The sequence below is a fragment of the Phyllobates terribilis genome, unplaced genomic scaffold (genome assembly GCF_046119375.1).
Source record: "Phyllobates terribilis strain yellow unplaced genomic scaffold, ASM4611937v1 Scaffold_10__3_contigs__length_209671492, whole genome shotgun sequence".
Lineage (NCBI taxonomy): Eukaryota > Metazoa > Chordata > Amphibia > Anura > Dendrobatidae > Phyllobates > Phyllobates terribilis.
Window position 1 is genome coordinate 12,729,382 of NW_027362770.1, and position 26,564 is coordinate 12,755,945.

At 43.8% G+C, this 26,564-nt stretch overlaps 1 protein-coding gene across 4 annotated transcripts in view; it reads left to right on the forward strand.

Moving 5' to 3' along the window:
* The window catches only part of LOC141164357 (RUN and FYVE domain-containing protein 1-like), a 496,863-nt gene that overhangs the window by 394,615 nt on the left and 75,684 nt on the right, over positions 1-26,564 (forward strand). For all 4 annotated transcript variants that reach the window (XM_073649492.1, XM_073649493.1, XM_073649491.1 and 1 more), the window contains 2 exons: positions 10,094-10,223; positions 24,115-24,209. In XM_073649492.1, coding sequence (XP_073505593.1) covers positions 10,094-10,223; positions 24,115-24,209 — 225 coding nt within the window. The remainder of the gene's footprint in view (positions 1-10,093; positions 10,224-24,114; positions 24,210-26,564) is intronic.

The following is a 26,564-nucleotide window of genomic DNA, read 5'->3' on the forward strand; positions in this document are numbered from 1 at the left end:
TTGAAATGACAGTCCATCGTTACTTTTAAGACCTGCAGGTAAGTCAATCCAGCACACTGTTAGAACCTTGATGGTATGCACAAGTGCAGTCAAGAAAACAATCAATTTCTTTGACGCTCATGAAGCGTGGTGCAGAAAAGGAAGACCAAGAATTACCTCTGTTGCAGATAAGTTCATCGGAGTTACCAGCCTCAGAAGCCGCAAATTTCCAGCAAGTTAGATAATAGCTCATATAAATGATGCACTGGCATCAAGTAAATGACACATCTCAACATGATCTATCCAGAAGAGACTGTGAATAGCACGCCTTTGTGTTTGATTGCTTCTACTAAGAACTGCAAACAAGAAGATACTTGTTTGTTTCTGTGAACAACACAAGGACTAGACATTAGGTCAGTGAAAATCTGTAAATGAGATCTAGTAACTCCAAATTTTAGATTTTTGCTACCAACCGCCATAACTTTGTGAGACACAGAAAAGGTCTCACAAATGGTTTCTACATATGTGTTACCGACCGCAAATCACATACTGTAAGTGGATATGTGTGATGCTGTGAATTTCCTCACTAAGGACACTGTGTAATGAATTTTAAATATATTACCAGCACTTACCCAGCATGGCTACCACAGTATTCTGCAACAACATACCATCCCATTGTTCTGTGTTTAGTAGGACCTTCATTTGTATTGTAACAGGATAATGATGCAAGACATACCTCCAGTACATGTAGAGTCCATATAACCAAGAAAGAGAGGGATGGAGTGCTGCGTCAGATGACATGGCCTCCACAATTACCTAACCGCAACCCAATTAAGATGGCTTAAAATGAGATGGACTGCAGAGTGAAGGCAAATCAGCCAACGAGTGCTCAGCACTTCTGGGAACTACTTCAAGACTGTTGGAAAGTTATTCCAGGTGACCGCTTGATGAAACTACTTCAGAGAATTCCAAAGATGTGTAAACCTGTCATCAGAGTAAAAGGGGAGTATTTGAGTAATCTAATGTTTAACACAGATTATTATTTATTATTATAGCGCCATTTATTCCATGGCACTTTACATGTGAAAAAGGGGTATACATAGCAAAAACATTTACAATAATCTTGAACGCAATGTGACGGCGATTGGTACAGGAGGAGCGAGGACCCTGCCCGCAAGGGCTCACAGTCTAAAAGGGATGGGTGAGGATACAGTAGGTGAGGGTAGGGCTGGTCGTAGCGTGGTATGGTGGAGTGATGGTTAATGCAGGTTGTAGGCTTGTTGGAAGAGGTGGGTCTTCAGGCTCCTTTTTAAGGTTTCCACGGTCGACGAGAGTCTGATGTGTTTGGGTAGAGAGTTCCAGAGTAGGGGGGAAGCACGGGAGAAATCTTGTATGCGATTGATGGAGGAGGAGATAAGAGGGGAGTAGAGAAGGAGATCTTGTGAGGATCGGAGGTTGCGTGCGGGTATGTACCGGGAGACTAGGTCAGAGATATATGGAGGAGACAGGTTCTGAATGGCTTTGTAGGCCATGGTTAGGGTTTTCAACTGGAGTCTCTGAGCAATGGGGAGCCAGTGAAGAAATTGACAGAGAGGAGAGGCCAGGGAATAGCGGGGGGGCAGGTGGATTAGTCGAGCAGCAGAGTTTAGGATGGATTGGAGGGGTGCGAGAGTGTTGGAAGGGAGACCACAGAGCAGGAGGTTGTAGTAGTCAAGGCGGGAGATGATGAGGGCGTGCACTAATGTTTTTGCAGATTCATGGTTGAGGAATGTGCGGATCCGGTAGATATTTTTGAGTTGGAGTCTGCAGGAAGCGGAAAGTGCTTGGATATATGGTTTGAAGGAGAGTTCAGAGTCCAGGGTTACCCCAAGGCAGCGAGCTTGAAGGACTGTGGAGAGTGGGCAGCCATTGACGTTGATAGATAGGTCAGTTGGCGGGGTTGAATGATATGGCGGAAAGATGATGAAATCTGTTTTGTCCATGTTAAGTTTTAGAAATTTTGCAGAGAAGAAGGATGAAATAGCGGACAGACATTGTGGGATTTTGGTTAGTAGAGAGCAGATATCGGGTCCAGAGAGGTAGATCTGTGTGTCATCAGCATAGAGGTGATATTGAAAGCCATGAGACTCTATGAGCTGTCCCAGGCCTAAGGTGTAGATGGAGAAGAGCAGGGGTCCTAGAACTGAATCTTGGGGGACACCGAGAGATAGGGGGCGAGATGAGGAGGTGGTGTGTGAGTGGGAGACACTGAATGTCCTGTCTGTTAGGTATGAGGAGATCCAGGATATGGCCAAGTCTGTGATGCTGAGAGATGAGAGCGTTTGTAGTAAGAGGGAATGGTCCACTGTGTCAAAGGCAGATGACAGGTCTAGGAGGAGGAGGACAGAGTAGTGTCGCTTGGATTTGGCGGTTAGTAGGTCGTTGGTGACTTTAGTCAGTGCAGTTTCAGTAGAATGGTGCGGTCGGAAACCAGATTGTAGGCGGTCGAAGAGGGAGCAGGAAGAGAGGTGGGAGGACAGTTCAGAATGAATGTGTTGTTCCAGTAGTTTTGAGGCATAGGGGAGAATTGATATGGGGCGATAGCTAGTCAGAGAGGATGGGTCAAGGGAGGGCTTTTTAAGGATGGGTGTGATTGAGGCATGTTTGAAGCATGAGGGGAAGATGCCAGTTGTTAATGACAGGTTGAAGAGGTGGGCTAGGGTTGGGATGAAGATAGTGGTAAGGTTTGGGATGAGGTGGGGCGGGATTGAGTCAAGTTCACAGGTGGTGAGGTGTGATTTGGAGAGTAAAGAGGAAAGTTGATCTTCCATAATGGTGGAGAAGGTGGTTTTGGAGGAGGAGGGTTGAGTAGGTGTGGGGAGGGGCTGGGGGGACTTTAGGCAAAAGCTTTGTCTGATGGTATCAATCTTCTGCTTGAAGAATGAGGCAAAGTCTTCAGCTGAAATAAGAGGAGAGGGAGGAAGCACTGGGGGATGGAGGAGAGAATTAGAGAGGAGAGAATTGAAGGTGTTGAATAGTTGTTTGGGGTTGTGGAACAGGGAGGATATGAGAGATGCGAAGTGTGTTTGTTTTGCTGTAGTGAGTGTGGAATTGAAGGTAGTAAGGGACTGTTTGAATGCGATGAAGTGCTCATTGGAGTAGGACCATTTCCATCTATGTTTAGCAGTCCGGGCGGCCTGTCACAGTTCTTTATTTAGGCTGGTGTGCCAGGGTTGTCTGTTGATTGTGCAAGCTTTGGTATGTGTGAGGGGGGTGACCGAATTGAGAGCTGCAGCTGTTGTGGTGTTGTATAAAGTGGCAGCAACATTTGCATAAGGACCTAATGTCTGTGAGAGGGAGGAGGGATTCTGAGAGTGAGTGTAGGTCAAGGTGTTTAAGATTTCTACGAGGGTATTCAAGTTTGTGGAGTGGGGATTTTTGCGATGGAGAGGAGAGGGTAGAGAATGTAAGTAGGTTGTGATCAGAGAGAGGGAGAGGTGAGTTAGAGAGGTTAGATATGGAAAAGAGGCGGGTGAAGATGAGGTCCAGTGAGTGGCCGTCTTTGTGGGTGGCTGCAGAAGACCACTGAGTAAGGCCGAAGAAGGAAGTGAGGGATAGAAGCTTAGAGGCAGCTGAGAGGTGTAGCGTCGGCGTCCCTGCCTCCTGCTAGGCAGGGACGCTGTTCCCCTCACCTCTCCGCTCCATGCCCGGCGTCCTCCTCCCGCTCTGCTGGCAGCGCGCGCTGCCTCCCGGCCACTGTTCTTAGGGCGTGCGCGCGCTCCCCCTCTCTTAAAGGGGCCGCGCGCGCCGTCCTAAGGAGTCCCCGGCCAATGGCCGGAGGACCTCACCATATATAAGGCACCTCCTCCAAAATGGAGGTGCCCAAGCAATGTTGTTGCAAAGCCTTCACTCTGCTTCAGCCCTCAGGTCCCACTACCAGTTACCTGCCAGTCACCTGCCAGAATCCTGCTTGTTACCTGCCAGTCACCTGCCAGATTCCTGCCAGTCACCTGCCAGATTCCTGCCTGTTACCTGTCAGTCACCTGCCAGATTCCTGCTTGATACCTGCCTGATATCCCCTTACCTGCTTGCAAGCCTGCGGTCCGACGATCTGCCTTCCGACACCTGTCAGTCTGTCTATGGACCAGCCTGCTCGCTCACCTGGGAGCGCTCACCTGCTACCTGCCTGCTAGCCTACCTGGAGTCTCTGCCGTCACTTGCCGTGACCATCTGCCTGTCCAGAGACTCTTGCCCGCTCACCGGGGAGCACTCACCTGCTACCTGCCTGCTAGCCTACCTGGAGGCTCTGCCGTCACTTGCCGTGACCACCTACCTGTCCAGAGACTCTTGCCCGCTCACCTGGGAGCGTCCACCTGCTACCTGTCTGCTAGTTTACCTGGAGGTTCTGCCGTCACTTGCCGTGACCACCTGCCTGTCCAGAGACTCTCGCCCGCTCACCTGGGAGCGCTCACCAGCCACCTGCCTGCTGTCCCTTTTCACAGAGACTGTCCCTGTCACTTGCCGTGAGTACCTGCCCTTCTACCCAGAGACTGTCCCTGTCACTTGCCGTGACTGCCTGCCCTTCTTCCCAGAGACTGTCCCTGTCACTTGCCTTGACTACCTGCCCTTCTTCCCTGGGAGCCACCCGCTTCCTTACAAGGACCGCCCCCTTGTGTAGTTGCTCAGAGGTTCCACCTCCCAGACCCGTTACAAGAGGGAAGTATCAATGGGGATGTTGAAGTCGCCCATGAGGATATTAGGGATGTCAACGGAGAGGAAATGAAGTAGCCAAGTGGTGAAGTGGTCAAAGAAGGTGGTGGTTTATCCTGGGGGGCGGTAAATAACAGCCAGTTGGAGGGGGAGTAAATGCGCACGCAGTGCACTTCAAAAGAGGGGAGAGTAATGGAGGGTGGCAGTGGGATATGGGTGAAGGAGCAGTTATCTGATAGGTGGAAACCTATTCCGCCACCATGCTTGCCGGTGGGGCGGGGGGTATGGGAAAGGTGGAATCCACCTTACAAAAGTGCAGCGGGAGAGGCCGTGTCAGAGGGGGTGAGCCAGGTTTCAGTGATGCCAAGGAAAGAAAGCTTGTTAGTGATGAAGAGATCGTGAATGTAGGAGAGTTTGTTGCAGACTGAGCGAGCGTTCCATAGAGCTCCTGTTAGAGGGACTGGGGAAGCGTGGGATGGGCGGATGGGTATAACGTTAGAAGGGTTACGAGAGTTTGGGATAGATAGTGGGTGGGAGGTTGAAGTGATTGTAGGGATGTGGTGAGGAGGGCCAGGGTTTGGAGAGATGTCGGCAGTGAGGAGGAGCAGAGAAAGCATTAATAGGTGGGAGCAGGAGAGGGCATGAAGTGGCTGTCTGTGTTTGGAGACAAAGGATTGTATGTTGAGGAATAGCTCTGAGGAGGAGGTGAGATGGGTGGAGGATAGAGGGAGAGATGAAGAGTTCATTACTAGGTGTAGGGATTAGGGGTGGTTGGAAAATGTGAAGGATTAAGGGGGTGAGAGTGAAAACAAAGACAACCTTCAGGTTCAATTCAGGATTAATTCATATTTCTCACACTTAAGCAATGGACACACTTAAGGTGATGGACACAGACTAAAGTCTAGCAGACTCCTAGCCCACAATATATATGTAGCAGAATGTATTCTGCTGTGAATCAGAGAGGAGTGGTCTGTGCTCATCTGGATCAGCTGATTAAGGCTTAAACAGATGCTGGATAGTTAAAGGCTAAGTACATAAGGTCATAAATGAAAGTGGGGGGTAGCTCGTGTTACTTGAGGAACATACCATTAGTAAATAGGAGCAGAGAGGTACAGAGAAATATGCATGGAAATCAGGATGGGAAAGCTGAGTCACGTACCATTAGTAAATAGGAGCAGAGAAGTACAGAGAAATCTGCATGGAAATCAGGATGGGAAAGCTGAGTCACGTACTATTAGTAAATAGGAGCAGAGATGTACAGAGAAATCTGCATGGAAATCAGGATGGGAAAGCTGAGTCACGTACCATTAGTAAATAGGAGCAGAGATGTACAGAGAAATATGCATGGAAATCAGGATGGGAAAGCTGAGTCACGTACCTGTAAGAGGAATGGATAAACAGAGATGCTGATTAGAGTGCGGTGGTGGCAGATAAGGTACAATCTGCTTGCATCATATAATTCAGGATTAATTCATATTTCTCACACTTAAGCAATGGACACACTTAAGGTGATGGACACTGACTTCTAGTTTCAGATTCTAGTTTGTGCTCATGTTCCCTTACTCTTTTTCCAAGTGTGCTCCTTTATGCTTTGGCTACCTTCATTCTGAATCTACAATGTGCACATTCCAATAAGAACAAGGTAAACCATTGCATTAACAGGTGTGTCTACATTTTTTACACACAGAACAGTCCCAGCAAATACCCAAGATGGTACAACATTACACACTCACCTTCCTTCTCCACCCACCTGGGATAGAACAGATGCGACTTTGGAGACTTCCAGGGCTGACTACCTCAAACAGTGGCCCCCTGTTTCTGGCGGGCCCCCACAGAGAGGGGGTAGCGGCAAGTTTAGGAAGCTAGCAGTCCATCGAGGTACAAGACCAGGGGACCCAAGGGCCCAAATCTGGCCTCTCCGAGAGTTTTGCATGGGGCCAGGCGAACGGTGGGTCCCTCCTAGCAACTCCAAAACAATATATCCATGGGGCCAGTTGACTTCTTCATCCTCTCCTGGACTCCCCGAAATGTATCCATGTCTCTCTGATGGTTAATGGAGCAGATCTGAATGTTGCCAGTCAGGGCCGGTACCCTTGGGCTAGAATAATATAGAATTCAAATCTGTGTCTTTTTGGTAATGCCATGCAATCCATCTGCTGTCCTGGAGGATGTCTCTCATTCTCCTTCCAAAGTCTGTCTCAATTTCTGTTCCAAGACTCCCTCTGTCTCAGAAACATATCTCCTTTCTGCTTCTCTGGGCTCAAGTCTGACTCTTATAAAAAACACATGTTCCTTCTGCTTTTCTGGGCTCAGCCCCCTGAATGGCAGAACTGCTGTCACCCTCCTCCCCCAAAGTTTAGTGTGTATATCACATGTCAGAGGTAAAGGTGCATGGCTCACCTATCATTGTTTGAGATAAACTATTTACATAGTTGGTATCACAGGGGCTCTTGTAAATACACATCATTGTTTCAGAATCAAAGAACAGATAACATTCAGGGTTATACAAATAGTAGTCTGTGTTAATCAACTAAAGAAGGACAGAGATTAAAGCGTCAGCAATAAAATAAAGGAATGCTGCTCTTATGCCAGAAAGTATGTCTGGCATAATTAAGATTTTACTGTGTATCGTCACAAAATGCTTTGATCTAAATCACTCCATTGTAGCTCTGACAGTATGTTCAGGGTTGCTGTCCTGCTGGAAGGTGAACCTATGCCCTCGTCTCTAGTCTTTTGCCGCCTCTAACAGATTTTACTCCAGCATTATCTTGTATTTAGCTCCATTCATCTTCCAATCAGCTCAGACCAGCTTCCCTGTTCTTGCTGAAGAAAAGCATCCCCACAGCATGACGCTGCCGCCACCATGTTTTATAGTGGGATGTTGTTTTCAGGGTGATATACAGTATTTGTTTTCCACCACAAATAGCATTTTGCATTTAACCCAAAAAGTTCTACCTTAGTCTCATCTGACCAGAGCATCTTCTTTCACATGATAGTGTCCCTTACATGTTTTTTTTTGCAAACTTTGCTTCTTATGGCTTGCTTTCAAAAATATCTCTTTTTCCCACTATTCCATAAAGGCCAAATTTGTGGAGTATACAACTGTTAGTTGACCTGTTGACAGATTCTCCCATCTGAGTTGTGGATCTCTGCTGCTCATGCAGAGTGACCATGGACCTTTTAACTGCTTCTCTAATTTGTGCTCTACTTGCTTGGGATGTCAGTTTAGGTGGGCTGCCATATCTTGGCAGGTTTTCAGTTGTGCCATATTCCTTCCATTTTTGGATGATGGATTGAATAGTGCTCCTTAAGATGTTTTCAGATTGGGCTATTTTTTTCTAACCTAACCCCGCTTTACCGCGCTCCACAACTTTATTCCTGACCTGTCTAGTGTGTTCCTTGGTTTTCATGATGCTGAGGTCTTCACGGAAAAGCTGTAGTCATACTAAGAATAAATTAAACACATGTGAACTCAATTTAATAATTATCTGACTTCTGAAGGCAATTGGTAACTCAGGATTTTATTTAGCGGTATCAGACTACAGGAGCTGAATAGAAATACAATTCACAATTTTCAGATTTATATTTTTTAAATATATAGAAAATGATGTATCACTTATTTTACACTTCACAAATACTTGCTACTTTGTGTTGGCATATCACAAAGAAAACCCAATAAAATACATTTACTTTTTTGGGTGTAATGTGAAATAAATGTGGAAAAGTTCACGGGGTATGAATACTTTTTCAAGGTTCTGTAGATATATATGCACATACTTAGAACTGTCCTGAACTTTTCACCAAGCATTGAGGAGAAGAGAGAAGCATCCCACTTTTATATCCTCCAGTTTCCAGTGGGATGGCTCACTCCAGAGATGCAGTCATGGGATCAATAAAAATGAATTACTAGTAGGAATTTTCATTATTTTCTGCAAACATCTATTTATTCTACCAAAAAAAACACACAAAAAACATCACATACATTTGGTACCAGAGTCATTGTAACAACCCTTACAATACATATACAATTAAGATGTTGGCCAAATGGTTGTTCAGCTAACTTCTAATTTATATGGTGGCCTATAAAATACTCATGAAAGTTTCCCCGTCACAAAGCTGCAACAATCTAGTTTAAGAAGTTCAGCATGGGCTGTCTAAAAACATGCATCCCATTTAATTACATGTTGAAATGTGAGTGTACCGTATTTTTCGGACTATAAGACGCACTTTTTTCCTCCAAAATTTTGGAGGAAAATGGGGGGTGCATCTTATAGTCCGAATGTTGCTGGGGGGGATATATATATATATATATATATATATATATATATATATATATATATATACGCAGCTCACATGGAGAGATCAGTGCGGACAGACAGGACCCAGCGCTGGAGAGAAGAGAGGTGAGTAGGAGTGTTTATTTTTTTATGTACAGTCTGATGGGGATTAGGGTGACCATGCATACTAGGATAAGGATGAGGGGGCCATACATATCAGGGTAAGGATGAGGGGGCCATACATACCAGGGTAAGGATGAGGGGGCCATCCATACCAGGATAAGGATGAGGGGGCCATCCATACCAGGATAAGGATGAGGGGGCCATACATACCAGGGTAAGGATGAGGGAGCCATACATGCCAGGATAAGGATGAGGGGGCCATACATACCAGGGTAAGGATGAGGGGGCCATACATACCAGGGTAAGGATCAGGGGGCCATACATACCAGGATAAGGATGACGGGTGCCATGCATACCAGGACAGGGATGAAGGGTGCCATGCATACCAGGACAGGGATGAGGGGTGCCATGCATACCAGGCTAAGGATGAGGGGTGCCATGCATACCAGGATAAGGATGAGGGTGCCATGCATACCAGAATAGGGATTAGGGTGCCATGTATACCAGGATATTGATGAGGGGTGCCATGCATACCAGGATATTGATGAGGGGTGCTATGCATACCAGGATAAAGATGAGGGGTGCCATGCATAGCAGGATAGGGATGAGGGGTGCCATGTATAGCAGGATAGGGATGAGGGGTGCCATGCATACCAGGATAGGGATGAGGGGTGCCATGCTTACTAGGATAAGGATGAGGGGTGCCATGCATATCAGGATGGGGATGGGGGCCACGTATAATAGGAAGGGGGGGCATATCTACCAGGATGGGGAATATTATCAGAATTGGGGGACATTACCCCTATTCCAGTGTCGGCAGCAGACCCGCTCCCCCTTAACAGTGAATCGTGACCACGTTTTTTGCTTACATTTTTTTTGCTATTTTCCTCCTCTAAAACTTAGGTGCGTCTTATGGTCCCGTGCGTCTTATAGTCCGAAAAATACGGTATATAGAAAGGAAGTTTAGACCAGTTATATCACCATAAATGTTAATACATAATCTTATATTCATGTTTCCTTTGTAGCTCCGATTTACAGCACAATCTACAATCTGAGAAAGAACAACAGAAAACTCTTCAGGAAGAGCTTTCTACAGAGAAGACGAAAAATAAATATTTACAGAATGACCTTCTGCAATACTCACAACTTAAAAAGGTAACAAATGTTATCAAATAGACCCAGTGATGGTGAAAGGAAAGTGTGATTTGAAGGGATTAATTAAAAAACCTGCATATACATTTGTGCTCAAAAGTTTCCATACCCCGGCAGAATTTTTCCTTTCTTTGCCTTGTTTCAGAGAATACGAATGATAACAAAAAAACGTTTTCTCCACACATGGTTATTGGTTGGGTGAAGCCATTTATTGTCAAACTACTGAGTTTTCTCTTTTTAAATCTTAATGACAACCAAAAACATCCAAATGACCCTGATCAAAAGTTCACAAGTTTTTGGCAAAAAGCCTCCAGTTCCTGTAAATTCCTGGGCTGTCTAGCATGAACTGTGCGCTTGAGATCTCCCCAGAGTGGCTTATTGATATTGAGGTCAGGAGACTGAGATGGCCACTCCAGAACCAGTGGCGTACCGTCCATAGAGGCAGACCACGCGACTGCTATGGGGCCCGAGTGTTCAGGGGGCCCGGCGTCGGATGTCCTGTCCATAGACACGCCCCTCTAGATCGCTACGCTGCGTGCACAGCAGAGAGGAGCTGAGGCTGGGCTGCCTGAGCGATCATCATTAGAGCTGCCTAGTGGAGGCAGAGGGAGCCGACCTGGTTGCAGGATAAGTCTCTGACTGGCTCACTGCAGCACTCTGTACTGTAAGTGTGAAATGTAAACGAGTTTCTTTTACCTTGAGTCCTGTTTTGGATGTGCGGGTGTTAAGGCAGGGGGGAGGGGTCGTGTTTGGAATTCTGCCAACTATCTAGGGTAACTGGGGAGGAGGGCTGCGAACAAATAAAAAGTCAGGAAGCCCCTCACACCAAGCCACTGTCTTGTGTCTGTCAGTCACAACCGAGATCCTGAACCTCGGACGAGAGGATTGAGCTAAACATTAGGACACCTGTGACAATGGAGGCCTATTAATAAATTGTTTAAATTACTTCTTTACACACATTTATCTGCACTGCAGATCATGCACTCCTCCTAATAAAGGATTAACTGAAGGAGGAATGGACAGGCTGCAGAGTGCACAGCAGAGCAAAGGACACGGCTGTCAGAGTGAGTACATCTGACCCCAGACCATCACTAATCACTAGTATTGCTGCAGCTAGCCACACTGTATGTGCGCACAATGCATACCAGCCTGCGCCCCCAATGCTGCTTAATAGCTGTCGGCTATCACTTTGCAAATGAATGGTGCCATTTTTTTTTTCACCTGCAGACTTTCCTTTGACGCTGCATAAACACGCAGCGTCAAACCCGCAGTGGCTCCGGATCGTGGGCACATAGCCTAAGGGTACGTTCCCACGTTCAAGATTTACTGCGGTTTTGACGCTGCATATTTATGCAGTGTCAAACCCGCAACAGCCAGATGTTACAGCATAGTGGATGTTCTTTTCTGTCCCTGTCCACTATACATCTCTGTGCACCTGCTGATCACCAGCGGAAACTGAGATGCGGCGTGTCCTTCAGACCCCCAGCATGTCGATTTCTCTTGTGGGTCCGCATGTAGACTTTCCTCATAGACTTGCTTACATGAGGAAGATCCGCATGTGTAAAAATGCATGTCCAGTAATTTACATAATAAGTACAAAAATTCTGCAGCATGAAAACCGCAATAGATCCTGAAAGTGGGAATGTACTCTTAAAGAAGTTATCCACTACTTTGACATTGATGCCCTATCCATAGGATAGGGCATCAATGTATGATCGGCCGGGGTTCCGGACACCCCACCCCCATCAATCAGCTGTTACCGTGACTGTGGCCGCCGGCCGGAAGTCCTTGCCTGTGGTGCCTGGCCGTCCATCTGTAGTGGCCGCCGATCGTAACTGCACATCCGCCTCCCATTCAATTGAATAGGAGGCGGATATACAGTTACAAGCTGCCGCCACTACAACTTGACGGCCAGGCACCACAGGCAAGGACTTCCGGCCGACGGCCACCGGCACGATAACAGCTGATCGGCAGGGATGCCACGTGTGGGACCCCGGCCGATCATACATTGATGCCCTATCCTAACGACACGGCATCAATGTCAAAGTAGTGGACAACCCCTTTAAAGGGTTGTCCAGGCTTGAGATGAAAGTCTGCAATCACTCTATGAATGCAGACTTCTGAATCCTCACAGCACACACATCGCATGCAGGCTGTCATGCGAACACAAGTATGTGATTTGTGTTATGATCTGCAACATGTACTAAGGAAAGATAAGGGAAGGCTGTCCCTACAATAAGACTAAGCTGAATCCCTACGATGTAGCAGGCTGCCTGTTCCTAGCGAACAGACCCGCCTTAGTCTTCTGCTTGTCTGAACGGAGACCTATAGCATTAGGGAAGGGGTCCCTAAAAGAACTAAGGACTGGGACAAAAATGGGACACCTCCTAAACAGAGAAGTAGTTGCAGAACACAAAAATACAAACTGACAAAAAGGTACTAAAGGTCCCAGAAGGACCAAGCGAGCTGCCAGATAGGCACAGAAGCACCTGGCTAGAGAAGCAGTCAAAAGCTGAAGTCCAGCACAGCCAAAAGGGTGGAGCTGGAATATAAAGGCAAATGGTCGCATGACCACAAAACACAGGAAGGAAAAAAAACAAACAGGAGGGTTCTAACAATTTGCATGCTTCCAGTCACATTCTGACTAGACGTGTTCGTCCTCGATCAATACAAGGGAACTGAATGTGGCGTTGATACGTTTAATCGACACGTGACCACAGATATGCAAAACACATACTTGTACGTGACCAGCTGTTCTTGCCACTGTCATCGAAGAATCCTGACAGCGTATGATGTGAGGATTCAGATGACCGTAGTCATATAGAGCGATTGTAGACTTTCATCCAAAACTTGGACAACCCCTCTGTGTTTATGTATGTATATCGCCTCCAGACAGAATAAAATAAGTGTGAACAGGCGCAGCTGCTATCACTGCATAATAAAGAATACAGTCGCCTCTGTAAGCGTAGAGATATGGAAAATGAAGGTACTTGGTGCATAAATTGGCTAATTCATGGGAGCCCATCAAGAACGACAAGATGTACCATTCTTTCATAGGACTAACCAAATTTAAAGGGCAGGTAGGATCCACTACTAATTAAAAACAACCTTGGGACTCATTCACACTTCTAATTTTTTCACATACAAGAAAAATGGACCGATTATTCTGATCAGACTTTAATCAGAGTGTGACCTGAGTGTCATCCGTTGTTCTCGTATCTGGAGAAATAAAAAAATAAAACAATTCTCCACCTTCTTCATTCTTACAGACCATGAAAATCGACTGCACTGAGATGTCATCAGAGTGCAGTCCGTTTTTCTTTTCACAAACCCATTGACCTTGCATGGCCAAGTGTAATCTGACCCTTGAAGACGATGGATAGCACTCGTATGCGAATATTGCACGTGTGATTGAGGCCTTAGGCTGATGGGAGATCATATACTATTGGAGGTGGTGACTGTCTCCATATCTGACTGATCCCCTCCCATCAGCCTAAGACCTCATTCACACATCCATATTTTTGATCAGATTCTCGGCAGGCCAGTCTGTTCTTCACAGCCAGCTGACGTTCTGAGTGCTAACACAGTGGAGTGTAGAGAGATGCGCTTTGCACAATCTTCACAGGTTACAAACCCGTAAGGCTATATTCACACATTGTGTTTTTGCTAAAAAAATTTCCGCAGGCAAAACCTGCTCTCTTGGCAGTAGAGAAGCAGTCTCAAAAAAGCAGGTTTTGCTGAGTTTTTTTCTGCGTTTTTGTCAGGGTACATTTGTTTCTTGTGCATGCTGATAAAGTTTAGTGCATAAAAAGAAACATGATTCAACTTCCTCAGCTTTTTGCACCAAAAACACAGCAAAACTTGATACCTGCGTTTTTGCTGCAATTTTGCACCACCCATTGCTTTCTATGGGTGAAAAACGCTGAAAGAAGTGACATGCTGCTGTTTGCAAAAACGCAGCTCTTTGACAAAACAGTCAGGAAAAAAAAAACAAAGTGTGTGCATGAGATTTCTGAAATCTCAGACTTTGCTGGTACTGTAAAACGCAGCAGAAAATTATCATAAAAAACGCTGCAAAAACGCAACGTGTGAACATAGCCTAAAGTTAGCCCAGTTTCTGATTAGGGGATTTCATCCACGATGTTGATATTTCGGCAAATGGACAAAGGTTGTCTTTATAAGTGAAGCTCTATACGTAATATGGACTTCACTATATATGTATGTACAGTCATGGCCAAAAGTTTTGAGAATGACACCAAAATTATATTTTCACATGATCTGCTGGCCTCTGGTTTTTATTAGTGTTTGTCTGATGTTTATATCACATACAGAAATATAATTGCAATCATATTATGAGTACCAATAGGTTATATTGACAGTTAGAATGAGTTAATGCAGCAAGTCAATATTTGCAGTGTAGCCCCTTCTTCTTCAAGACCTCTGTAATTCTCCCTGGCATGCTCTCAATCAACCTTTGGACCAAATCCTGACTGATAGCAGTCCATTCTTGCATAATCAATGCTTGAATTTTGCCAGAATTTGTTGGTTTTTGTTTGTCCACCCGTCTCTTGATGATTGACCACAAGTTCTCAATGGGATTAAGATCTGGGGAGTTTCCAGGCCATGGACCCAAAATCTCTGTTTTGTTCCATGAGCCATTTAGTTATCACCTTTGCTTTATGGCAGGTGCTCCATCATGCTGGAAAAGGCATTGTTGGGCGCCAAACTGCTCTTGGACGGTTGGGAGAAGTTGCTCTTGGAGGACATTCTGGTACCATTCTTTATTCATGGCTGTGTTTTTAGGCAAGACTGTGAGTGAGCGGATTCCCTTGGCTGAGAAGCAACCCCACACATGAATGGTTTCAGGATGCTTTACAGTTGGCATGAGACAAGACTGGTGGTAGCGCTCACCTCTTCTTCTCCAAATAAGCTGTTTTCCAGATGTCCCAAACAATCGAAAAGGGGATTCATCAGAGAAAATGACTTTGCCCCAGTCCTCAGCAGTCCACTCCCTGTACCTTTTGCAGAATATCAGTCAGTCCCTGATGTTTTTTCTGGAGAGTAGTGGCTTCTTTGCTGCCCTCCTTGAAACTAGCCCTTGCTCAAAGAGTCTCCGCCTCACAGTGCATGCAGAAGCACTCACACCAGCCTGCTGCCATTCCTGAGCAAGCTCGGCACTGCTGGTAGTCCGATCCCGCAGCTGAAACAGTTTTATGATACGGTCCTGGCGCTTGCTGGTCTTTCTTGGGCGCCCTGGAGCCTTTTTGACAACAATGGAAGCTCTCTCCTTGAAGTTCTTGATGATGTGATAGATTGTTGACTGAGGTGCAATCTTTGTATCTGCGATACTCTTCCCTGTTAGGCCATTTTTGTGCAGTGCAATGATGGCTGCACATGTTTCTTTAGAGATAACCATGGTTAACTGAAGAGAAACAATGATACCAAGAACCAGCCTCCTTTTAAAGTGTCCAGTGATGTCATTCTTACTTAATCATGACTGATTGATCGCCAGCCCTGTCCTCATCAACAGCCACACCTGTGTTAATGGACCAATCACTAAAACGATGTTAGCTGCTCCTTTTAAGGCAGGACTGCAATGATGTTGAAATGTGTTTTGGGGGTTAAAGTTCATTTTCTGGGCAAATATTGACTTTGCAAGTACAGTAATTGCTGTTAAGCTGATCACTTTTTGACATTCAGGAGTATATGCAAATTGCCATTACAAAAAATGAAGCAGTAAACTTTGGAAAAATTACTATTTGTCTTATTCTCAATACTTTTGGCCATGACTGTACATAAGAATGTCACTGTGTAAAATAGCTCTTACTATAGTACCAGTGGCATACCACTAATAGCGGCAGATCATATGGCCACTTTTGAGCTCTTTAGGAGACCAGATGCTTAAAGGCTCCCTGTTGTACCAATCAGCCATGAGTCTGTGTCTCAGCGCACCAAGCATGATGTCACTATGTCACGTCTGCTGTGCATCGCCTCTGTTCACACGGTGCATAGAGCAGCTCATTGGGGAAACAGGGGTAGGTGATTAATTTTTATATATTTTTTTATCAGTCAGGACTTGTAGGGGGTTGTGGAGCCTTATACTATGGAGGCGCCTACTGTGGGGTCATCATACTGTGTGGAGGGCTTGTGGTGACAATCATATTGTGGTGAGGACTACTGTGGGGGCCAATATTACTGTGTGTGGGGTACCTGTGCAGGCCCTTATACTATGGGTACTTTCATCATATTGTATGGAGGTCCTGTGGAGACCATGATACAGTGGAGGATCTGTGGGCCAGTATACTGTGTGGGCAGCTGTGAGGGCCATCATACAATGTGGGTCTGTGGTGATCATCATACTTCTTGGGAACCATAATACTGTGTGAGGGAGGGGGGTTGCTAGGGAGCCGTCATACAGTGTGGGTATATGGGGGGCCATCATGCTGTGTGGGTGTTTGTGAGGGCATCATACCTTACTGGGGGGCTATGGAGTCCATCATACTGTGTGTGTGGGGGTTACAGTACTGGAATTTACTGTAGGGGGGTATAATACTGTGTGTTGGATGCATGTTTTGTTGTATTTAAATCAATAGGGCGATAAAAAGAGATAAGAACACTAAAGGACTTCAGTATGGGCACATTCACTTTGTACATGCCACAAGACATGTTCATTTCTCTGTCTTCAAAAGTTGAGCTATGCCCTTTGTGAAAGCGCCTATATACTGCGATTCTACTTACACTGCAGAATTTATTATTATTTTTTATGGGGGGGGGCCCAATTTGGACTTTTGCTATGGGGTCCCATGATTTCTATGTACGCCCCTGTCCAGAACCTTCACTAAGTTCTGCTGTAGCCAATGACGGGTCGACTTGGCCTTATGTTTTGGATCGTTGTCATGTTGGGACATCCAAGTACGTCCCATGCACAGCTTCTGGGCTGATGAGTGCAAATTTGCCTTCAGTATTTGCTGATAACGTGCTGCATTCATCTTTCCTTCAACTTTTACCAAGTTTCCTGTGCCTTTGTAGCTCACACATCCCCAAAACATCAGTGATCCACCTCCGTGCTTTACTGTAGGAATGGTGTTCCTTTCATCATAGGACTTGTTGACCTCTCTCCAAATGTAACGTTTATGGTTGAGTCCAAAAAGTTACATTTTGGTCTCATCCCTCCAAATTACCTTGTTCCAGAAGTTTTGAGGCTTATCTCTGTGCTGTTTGGAGTATTGTAGGCGAGATTCTTTGTGGCATTTGCGCAGTAATGGCTTTCTTCTGGCGACTCGACTATGCAGTCCATATCTCTTCAAGTGCCTCCTTATTGTGCATCTTGAAATAGCCACACAGCTAGTTTTCATAGAGTCCTGAATTTCAGCTGATGTTATTTGTGGGTTTTTCTTTGCATCCCGAACTATTTTCCTGGCAGTTGTGGCCGAAATTTTTGTTGGTCTACCTGACCGTGGTCTGGTTTTTACAGAGCCCCTGATTTTCCATTTGTTAATCACAGTTTGAATGCTGCTGACTGGCATTATCAATTCCTTGGATATTTTTTTGTATCCCTTTCCTGTGTTATACAGTTCAACTGCCTTTTCGCATAGATCCGTTGATAATTCTTTTGCTTTCCCCATGACTCACAATCCAGAAACGTCAGTGACTGGATGAAAGATGCAAGAGTCTGTCTGGATCCCGGAAACTTACTAAGCTTTTATGCACACACTGATTAAAAGCAAACAGGTCACAGGTGAGGATGTTACCTTTAGTAGCCATTCAAACCCATTTGTGTCAAATTCTGTGCATGTTATCAGCCCAAAATCACCAGGGTATGTGAACTTTTGATCAAGGTCATTTGGATGTTTTTGGTTGTCATTAAGATTTAAAAAGAGAAAACACAGTAGTTTGACAATAAATGGCTTCAGCCAACCAATAACCATGAATAGAGAAAAAGTTTTTTTATTATCATTCATATTCTCTGAAACAAGGCCAAGAAAGGAAAAATTCTGCCGGGGTATGTAAACTTTTGAGCACAACTGTATAAAGAACTTTGATCGTCAAAGCAGGAATAATATACATGTCAGCGTATGTTTTTCTACAGTGGGCCCTAATGGTGATGGATGCCATTATATAGCATTAATAGTTGACATTCCCGTGTGTGTGGTAGTGCTTGAAAGATTGTGAACTCTTCAGAATTTTCCGTATTTTGCACAAATTTGACTTAAAACTACATCAGTTGTTCTCACAAGTCCCAAAAGTAGACAAAGGAAACCAAATCAAGTAAATGAATCCTAAATATTGGACTGTCTTTTTTTTTTTAATGAGAAAAATGATCCAATAACCTCACTTGCTCTTGGAGTAATCTTCATCAGTATACCGTTCCTTGGCAGGATGATAATGGTCTGGAATTTCCTCCATTTTTCTGACTGTTGATTGGTGGAGTCCAAATTATTTAGAGATGGTTTTGAAACTTTTTCCAGTCTGATAAGTATTAGCAACTTTTCTTTTGAGATCCTTCGAAATCTTCTTTGATGTACTGCTATGTATGTACTGCTATGTATAGTAGAAGCGATAAGACGATCGCAGGCTCAAGTTCACTATGGGAACTATTAAATACAGTAATAAGTGAAAAAAAAAAATACTAAAGTTCAAATCACCCCCCTTTCGCCCCATTAAAAGCAAAACAGTTTAAAAATATATATACATATTTGGTATCACTGTGTTTATAAAAGTCTGATTTATCAAAATGTAAAATAAATTAATCTGATTGGTAAACGGCGTAACAATAAAAAAAAAAATCAAAAACGGCAGAATTATGTTTTTTTTGACCACTGCAACATTGCAATAAGATGCGATCAAAACATCGTATCTACTCCAAAATGGTATCAATAAAAAAGTCAGTTCAGGTTGCAAAAAATGACCCTTCCCACTGCCCCATGTCCCAAAAATTGAAAATGTCTCGGAAAATGGGGACACAAGCAAAAATGTATTTATTTATTTTTTTACAAATTTCTGATTTTGTTTTCATAATTTAAAAGAAAAAAAACTAATCATGCTGACCTGGAGAATCATATTTCCAGGTGAGTTTTACCATATAGTAAGCAGAACATGGTAAATAAAAATTCCAAAAAACAATTGTGGAATTGCACTTTTAGCGCACTTGAAATTTTTTTTTCCACTTTCCAGTGCATCACATGGTAAAAGGAATGGAGTCATTCAGAAGTACAAATTGTTCTGCTAAAAACAAGCCTTCATATGACTATGTGGGCACAAAAAGAAAAAGTTATGGCTCTTGGAAGAATGGGAGGAAAAAGCGAAAACAAAAAAACGGAAATTGGCCATGGTGTGAAGAGGTTAATTGATGACAGTCTTGTATTTATTTTTATTTCTTTTTTAATTTGTTTCTCTTTACTTTTATGACTTGTGTGAAAATCTGATGTAGTTTTAAGTCAAATTTATGCTGAAAAGTGTAAAATTCTGTAGGGCTCACAAGCACCATTGTACATTAAGTGGAGGTCATAAACATGATGTCAAAAGAAATTAAAATAGGGGAAAAAGAAAACAATTAAAAAGCTGCTCAGCAAACAGAATGTGCTTTTACTATTTGAACTATACATTTCTTATATTCACCTGGCCAAATAAATGTCTCTAAAAGCATCCGAATGACTGAATCTTGTGTTGTAAAACTGGTGGTTTGTTGAGATATAAGTATGAATCTGTTATTCTAATGATAGTAACTTTATCTTGAGAATGGGTAATGTTTGTGGGCCGTTTAACATTGTATGGACATTATAAAGGCACATTGTTTTCTTGATACTGAACTTGCTCATTTTGCATTATTTTAACATGCATAGCAGTTGGAGAAAAGAAATGCTTAGCACATTTATCTTTAAAGGGGTTGTCCAGTACTTTAATATTGATGGTCTATCCTTAGGGTAATTGGTGATGGTATGACACTTGGCAACCCTGCTGATCAGCGGTTCCTGGGAGCTGCAGGTGCTTAGTTGTGCAGCTTAACAGCACAGGTCCATCAACTGCATTATGGCCTTGGTGGGTTAAAGCTGATCCACATCTATTCATTCGAATAGGGGCAGATGTGAAGTACCCAGTCATGGCCACTATGCTGTTGACAGACATGTACTCTGCAGCTCTACAACTAACCACATCCAGAAGGCACTAGGAACAGGTAATCGACAAGGGTGCCAGATGTAGCATCTGGTATTGATGACCTATCCCAAGAATATACCATCAATATTAATGTACCGTACAACACCTTTAACAACACAAAACAACTTCTTATACGTGTTTAAATACAAAAATCACCTACCCACAAAAGAAACCTATTCCATGCAAAAACAGAAGAGGGAGCTTTAATATTCCTTGAGGCAGGTCAGATGTTTTCCATAATTTCTCCTATATTTTTAAGTTTAATTCTTCAATAAAGCACAATTTTTCCATTTCACAACAGTTGGTGCTTCCTTTTGAGACTATTTTTTTAGCCATTTATCTTTATCACCAAATGTAAAAATTGCCCTGTTGCTATTTTTTCTCATTTCCCAAGGAAACTGATAAATCTCTGTTGTATTTTTCAACTGGGAAAGAAGTTGCTTTTTACAGTTCTAGCAAAAGCAATGAGATTTCAGAAATCACATGCACACGCTTGTTTTTTCCCAGTCCCCACCCCAGCTACTCTCATTGTGGCAGAACTGGGCAAAACTGTCATGAAAATGCCAAGTGCCTTTTCAAAGCGACTTTACAAAGCAATTTACACCCGAATTGTAACGTAATTGTTTTGATGAATCAGGAACTATACCTCTGTCTCTTAAACAAACACATTTTATCAAGCTGTCCTTGGGCTTCCTGGCTGCTGTGGTTTGAGCAGAGCTCGGTGGGATTGTTCACCAAACTTATTAAGAATTCTCCACTCTGAACACTTTACTCAGCCGGTCCCATGTAAACTTAACTAGATGTGGCCCTTCCTCTTATGCTACTTCAATACATCTTGGATTTGTTCAGCCTGACCATTTCTCCAGTTCTGCAAGCTTTTGCATGGAACTTTTACATTGAACCGTTGTTTCAACTATTTGTTTTTCACCTTATTAAGCGTAACTTCTTATCCACGTATTCTATTTTCTGCCTCCCAAAGTCTTGAGCTGTATTTCCTTCTCGTAGAGCCAACTTCCATACTCACTTCTATTACCGCATCGTTTAACTGCTATTGGCACATCTGTTAGTGGAGCTTCATGTACCTTAGCAGATTTAGCAGTAATTTTATGTTCTTCCACCATGGCACTTTCACACTGTCTTATTTCTGCAATGTTAGATCATTTACAGTGACTCTTATCAGATGTTACATTTTTGTTGGAGGGGAACTCGCAGACTTGCTGATAATGGTTAGGGAAGTTTGTACAAATTTTTCCAGCTGCATCTTCTTTTATCCAATCCATCATTCTTACCACATTGCTTTTCCTTCTTTATTGCTCCTAATTATTTTCATATTATTATATTGAGAAATCAGAAGAAGAAGTCTATAAAAAAGAGAGATCGCATAAAAAAATGACCCAACAGGAGGCACCAACTGATATCAAATTGCCTCACTTTTAGGCCACAGCCCCACTATCCGTATTTGGTCAGTATTTTTTCTCAGGACTGGCAGCCAAAACCAAGTGAGGAACAATCAGAGAAAAGGTATAATGGAAACAAGTCACCAATTCTGCATTTATCACCCACTCCTGGTTTTGGCTCCCACTCCTGAGAAAAAATACTGACTGAATACTGACAAAATACTGATAAGGGGCTTTGGCCTTAGTCTCTGGCCCTCATTCTAAACTTTATTTTCCTTAGTTCCCAGTTCTTTTTTTTTATCCCTTTTTCTTTCACTCACCCTCTTTTTCCGTTTCTTTACCATTATTATTTCCTTTTTTTATATTCTTCTCAAATTGTCTTACTTTTTTTTCTACCCTCCCTTTTTGGTCCACAACCTTACACTCTTTTACTTTACAAAAACACCTTTATTATCTCCTCATTTCTCTTTCTTGTCTCTTTTTCCTTTACCACCACTTTTTTTTCTTTCTCAGTGAGTTTGAAGGATGGTGGTTATCCAATATATGATTTATACACTGCTCAAAAAAATAAAGGGAACACTCAAATAACACATCCTAGATCTGAATGAATTAAATATTCTCACTGAATACTTTGTTCTGTACAAGTTGAATGTGCTGACAACAAAATCACACAAAAATCATCAATGGAGATCAAATTTATTAACCAATGGAGACCTGGATTTGGAGTCACCCCCAAAATTAAAGTGGAAAAACACACTACAGGCTGATCCAACTTTGATGTAATGTCCTTAAAACAAGTCAAAATGAGTCTCAGTATTGTGTGTGGCCTCCACGTGCCTGTTTGACCTCCCTACAACGCCTGGGCATGCTCCTGATGAGGTTGCGGATGGTCTCCTGTGGGATCTCCACCCATACCTGGACTAAAGCATCCGCCAACGCCTGGACAGTCTGTGATGCAACGTGACGTTGGTGGATGGATTGAGACATGATGTCCCAGATGTGCTCAATCGGATTCAGGTCTGGGGAACAGGCGGGCCAGTCCATAGCTTCAATGCCTTCATCTTGCAGGAACTGCTGACACGCTCCAACCACATGAGGTCTGGCATTGTCCTGCATTAGGAGGAACCTAGGGCCAACCGCACCAGCATATGGTCTCACAAGGGGTCTGAGGATCTCACCTCGGTACGTAATGGCAGTCAGGCTACCTCTGGCGAGCACATGGAGGGCTGTGCGGCCCTCCAAAGAAATGCCACCCAACACCATTACTGACCCACTGCCAAACTGGTCATGCTGAAGGATGTTGCAGGCAGCAGATCGCTCTCCACGGCGTCTCCAGACTCTGTCACATGTGCTCAGTGTGAACCTGCTTTCATCTGTGAAGAGCACAGTGTGCTAGTGGCGACTTTGCCAATCCTGGTGTTCTGTGGCAAATGCCAAGCGTCCTGCACGGTGTGGGGCTGTGAGCACAACCCCCATCTGTGGACGTCGGGCCCTCATGCCACCCTCATGGAGTCGGATTCTAACCGTTTGTGCAGACACATGCACATTTGTGGCCTGCTGGAGGTCATTTTGCTGGGCTCTGGCAGTGCTCCTCCTGTTCCTCCTTGCACAAAGGCTGAGGTAGCGGTCCTGCTGCTGGGTTGTTGCCCTCCTACAGCTCCCTCCACGTCTCATGGTGTACTGGCCTGTCTCCTGGTGACAGACACAGCATGCCTTCTTGCCACGGCTCGCATTGATGTGCCATCCTGGATGAGCTGCACTACCTGAGCAACTTCTGTGGGTTGTAGAGTCCGTCTCATGCTACTACGAGTGTGAAAGCACAACCAACATTCAAAAGTGACCAAAACATCAGCCAGAAAGCATTGGTACTGAGATGTGGTCTGTGGTCCCCACCTACAGAACCACTCCTTTATTGAGGGTGTCTTGATAATTGCCAATAATTTCCATCTATTGTCTATTCCATTTGCACAACAGCATGTGAAATTGATTGTCAATCAGTGTTACTTCCTAAGTGGACAGTTTGATTTCACAGAAGTTTGATTTAATTGGAGTTATATTCTGTTGTTTAAGTGTTCCCTTTATTTTTTTAAACAGTGTATATTCAGATATGTGACTGATTTAATTTTTTTTCATTCTTGCCTCTAACATAACATCATTTGAATACAGCTCCAGAATCACCAAACTTGACAAACAGTACAGCCCAGTCAGTTTCTATTGCTTGTCAAATTCAGCCACTAAATTAATAAAGAAATGGAAGGGGGGATAGTAAATTCTACTATTTTCAGTGGATTAGTGGCTTTTTTCTCTAGCCTTTAACTTTCTCATTATTTTCACTGAGACAGGACTTTGATATGCTGCGCCTAGAGAAAACACAATTGCAGAAGCTGTGTGAAGAACAAGAGCAGGCCCTGCAAGAAATGGGCTTTCATCTTAGCCAGTAAGTCATTTTTTGCATGTGTTTTTAAAAAGAACCTGTCAAGTCCAGGACTATTTCCTAAGTCTACTATAGAATTGTAGATGTTGATAAGGTGTGTTATGTGCTTACTTAGGTTCTTAGGAGTACTATGCAGGTTGCCATTCATGCCAACTGTCTGTCTATATAGCACTATATAAGTGAGTAAAATAAATAAACTGTGGCATGATTAGAAGGACTAGTCTGGAGGACAAGATGCCCTACGCACTTGTTCTGCCTCATTAGAATATGTGATGCTGCAGAATAAAAGTTCAGATTCAAAAGCAGAAAAAAAACCCAGTTAGAATAAAGGAATTGGCGTACATAACACTATAGTATCAGTTGCGGACAGACAGGGATCTGACATTTTCTCTTTAAAGTGCCGTTTTTCTTTGCATTTATACAGTATATATTGTATTTTTATACTATAAGACGCATCAGGCTGTTGGATGCACCCAGGTAAAGAAAACAGAAGAAAAAATATTGCATAGTTATTAAACTTTCATTATGAGCTAATGAGTAGGAGTGGGATGAAGTAACCATAACTTTAGAAAAACAGTTTAAACAGGTTGTCAGGGCTTTCTTTATACTTTCTGTTTGGACCTGGGCAGTAGAATACTGACACTTTGTTATATACTCACTGCCAGCATTTTGCACTGTTGCCTAGATACAAAATATCAGTTTGTTAACAGCCTCACTCCTGATTCTGGAGGAGCTAGTCACACTCTTTCTAGTATTTTCCCTTCTGAAGTCTGGTCGTCACGTCCATCCTTCTCTGCTTCTTCTGCGCAAGTGCCGGAAGGGATGAGTCTGCCGTGGTGTGAGGCAATGCTGGAGACGTCTCTCCTGTCAGCTGATTGATCAGCTCAGTCCAATCAGCTGTCTCTGTCCCGGCACATTTCAGGGCTTAGTCCGGGGCTTCCACTCTTTCTTCTGTTCGGTGTCTTCATTGCTCCAAAGCTGCTCCTCCTCAGGGGGCAGGGCGTCCTAGGAGCTAAAAGTATTTACATTGATTATCCTATTAATATATTACAATCATCATATTATATGCCACTGTGTACTTACAATTGCTCATTTGCCCTTCTACTCAGATAATTATTCTCTTTTCCTTTAGGTCTATGACCTCACATGATTAAAAACTGACTAGCTGAATCCTTCTAAGCTCTGTGCAGAAACAGGTCAATTTTCCTTCTGAGTCATAAGTCACTGCAAAAGTCCCTGGCAGAGGGAGGAAGGAGCAGCTGGGTCAGGAGCTGAAGAGGAGAATGATAAATGCAGGGACAAGAGATGTCATGTTTCTACATAGAGCAGAGAAAAGAGAAGAATTAACTGGGTAGAAAGGCAAAATGAGCAATTGTAGGTACACAGTGCTATATAATATGATGATCACAATATAATGAAATGATAAAACTTTGAAGGGGGTGCTTCTTTAACCCCTTTCTGACTTGTGCCGTATTATTACGACATGTCACGTTCCTCCCTTTGGTTCAGACTCCGGCGCTGAGCCCGCACCTTTCCGGGCACACGATAGCTAATCTGTACAGCTGTCATGTACCCCTAACAGCCGTGGGTGGAATCGCGATCCACCTGCGGCTGTTAATTAGTTAAATGTCGCTGTCAGTTTCTGCAACCCCGTCACATGATTATGGGTCGTCAGTGGGTTGGCACGGCAACCTGGGGTCGGCCGGAGACCCCTGCGGTTGTCATTGTCAGATTGCTATGAGCGCCGCCCAATTAAACACCTGTGCGAAATTCTGAAGAAACAAATTGAACACCACTCTCCATCCATCATCCAGGCCATAAAAGAGGTCGTTCTTGAAGAATGAAAAAGGAATAAGCCTGCAATATGTCGCTAAGCAAAGTAGAAAGATCCCTCATGTGTATATAATCAATTCATTTATTCCACATGTAGGAGAACTACAACAATTTTTTTGTTTTGTTTTGTTTTGTCGCCAACTTGTTCATTCCATGCCTAGAAGACTTGGTGCTGCCCTGAAAAATTACGGAGGTCATACAAAATACTAAATGGGCAGCATGGTGGCTCAGTGGTTAGCACTGCAGCCTTGCAGCGCTGGGGTCCTGGGTTCAAATCCCACCAAGGACAACATCTGCAAGGAGTTTGTATGTTCTCCCCGTGTTTGTGTGGGTTTCATCCGGGTTCTCCAGTTTCCTCCCACACTCCAAACACATACTGATAGGGAATGGAGATTGTGAGCTCCAATGGGGACAGTGATGATAATGTATGTAAATTGTCTGAATTGTAAAGCACTGCAGAATATGTTGGCTCTATATAAATAAAAAGATTATTATTATTATTAAATGTAGTTTTTGTGGTGAGGT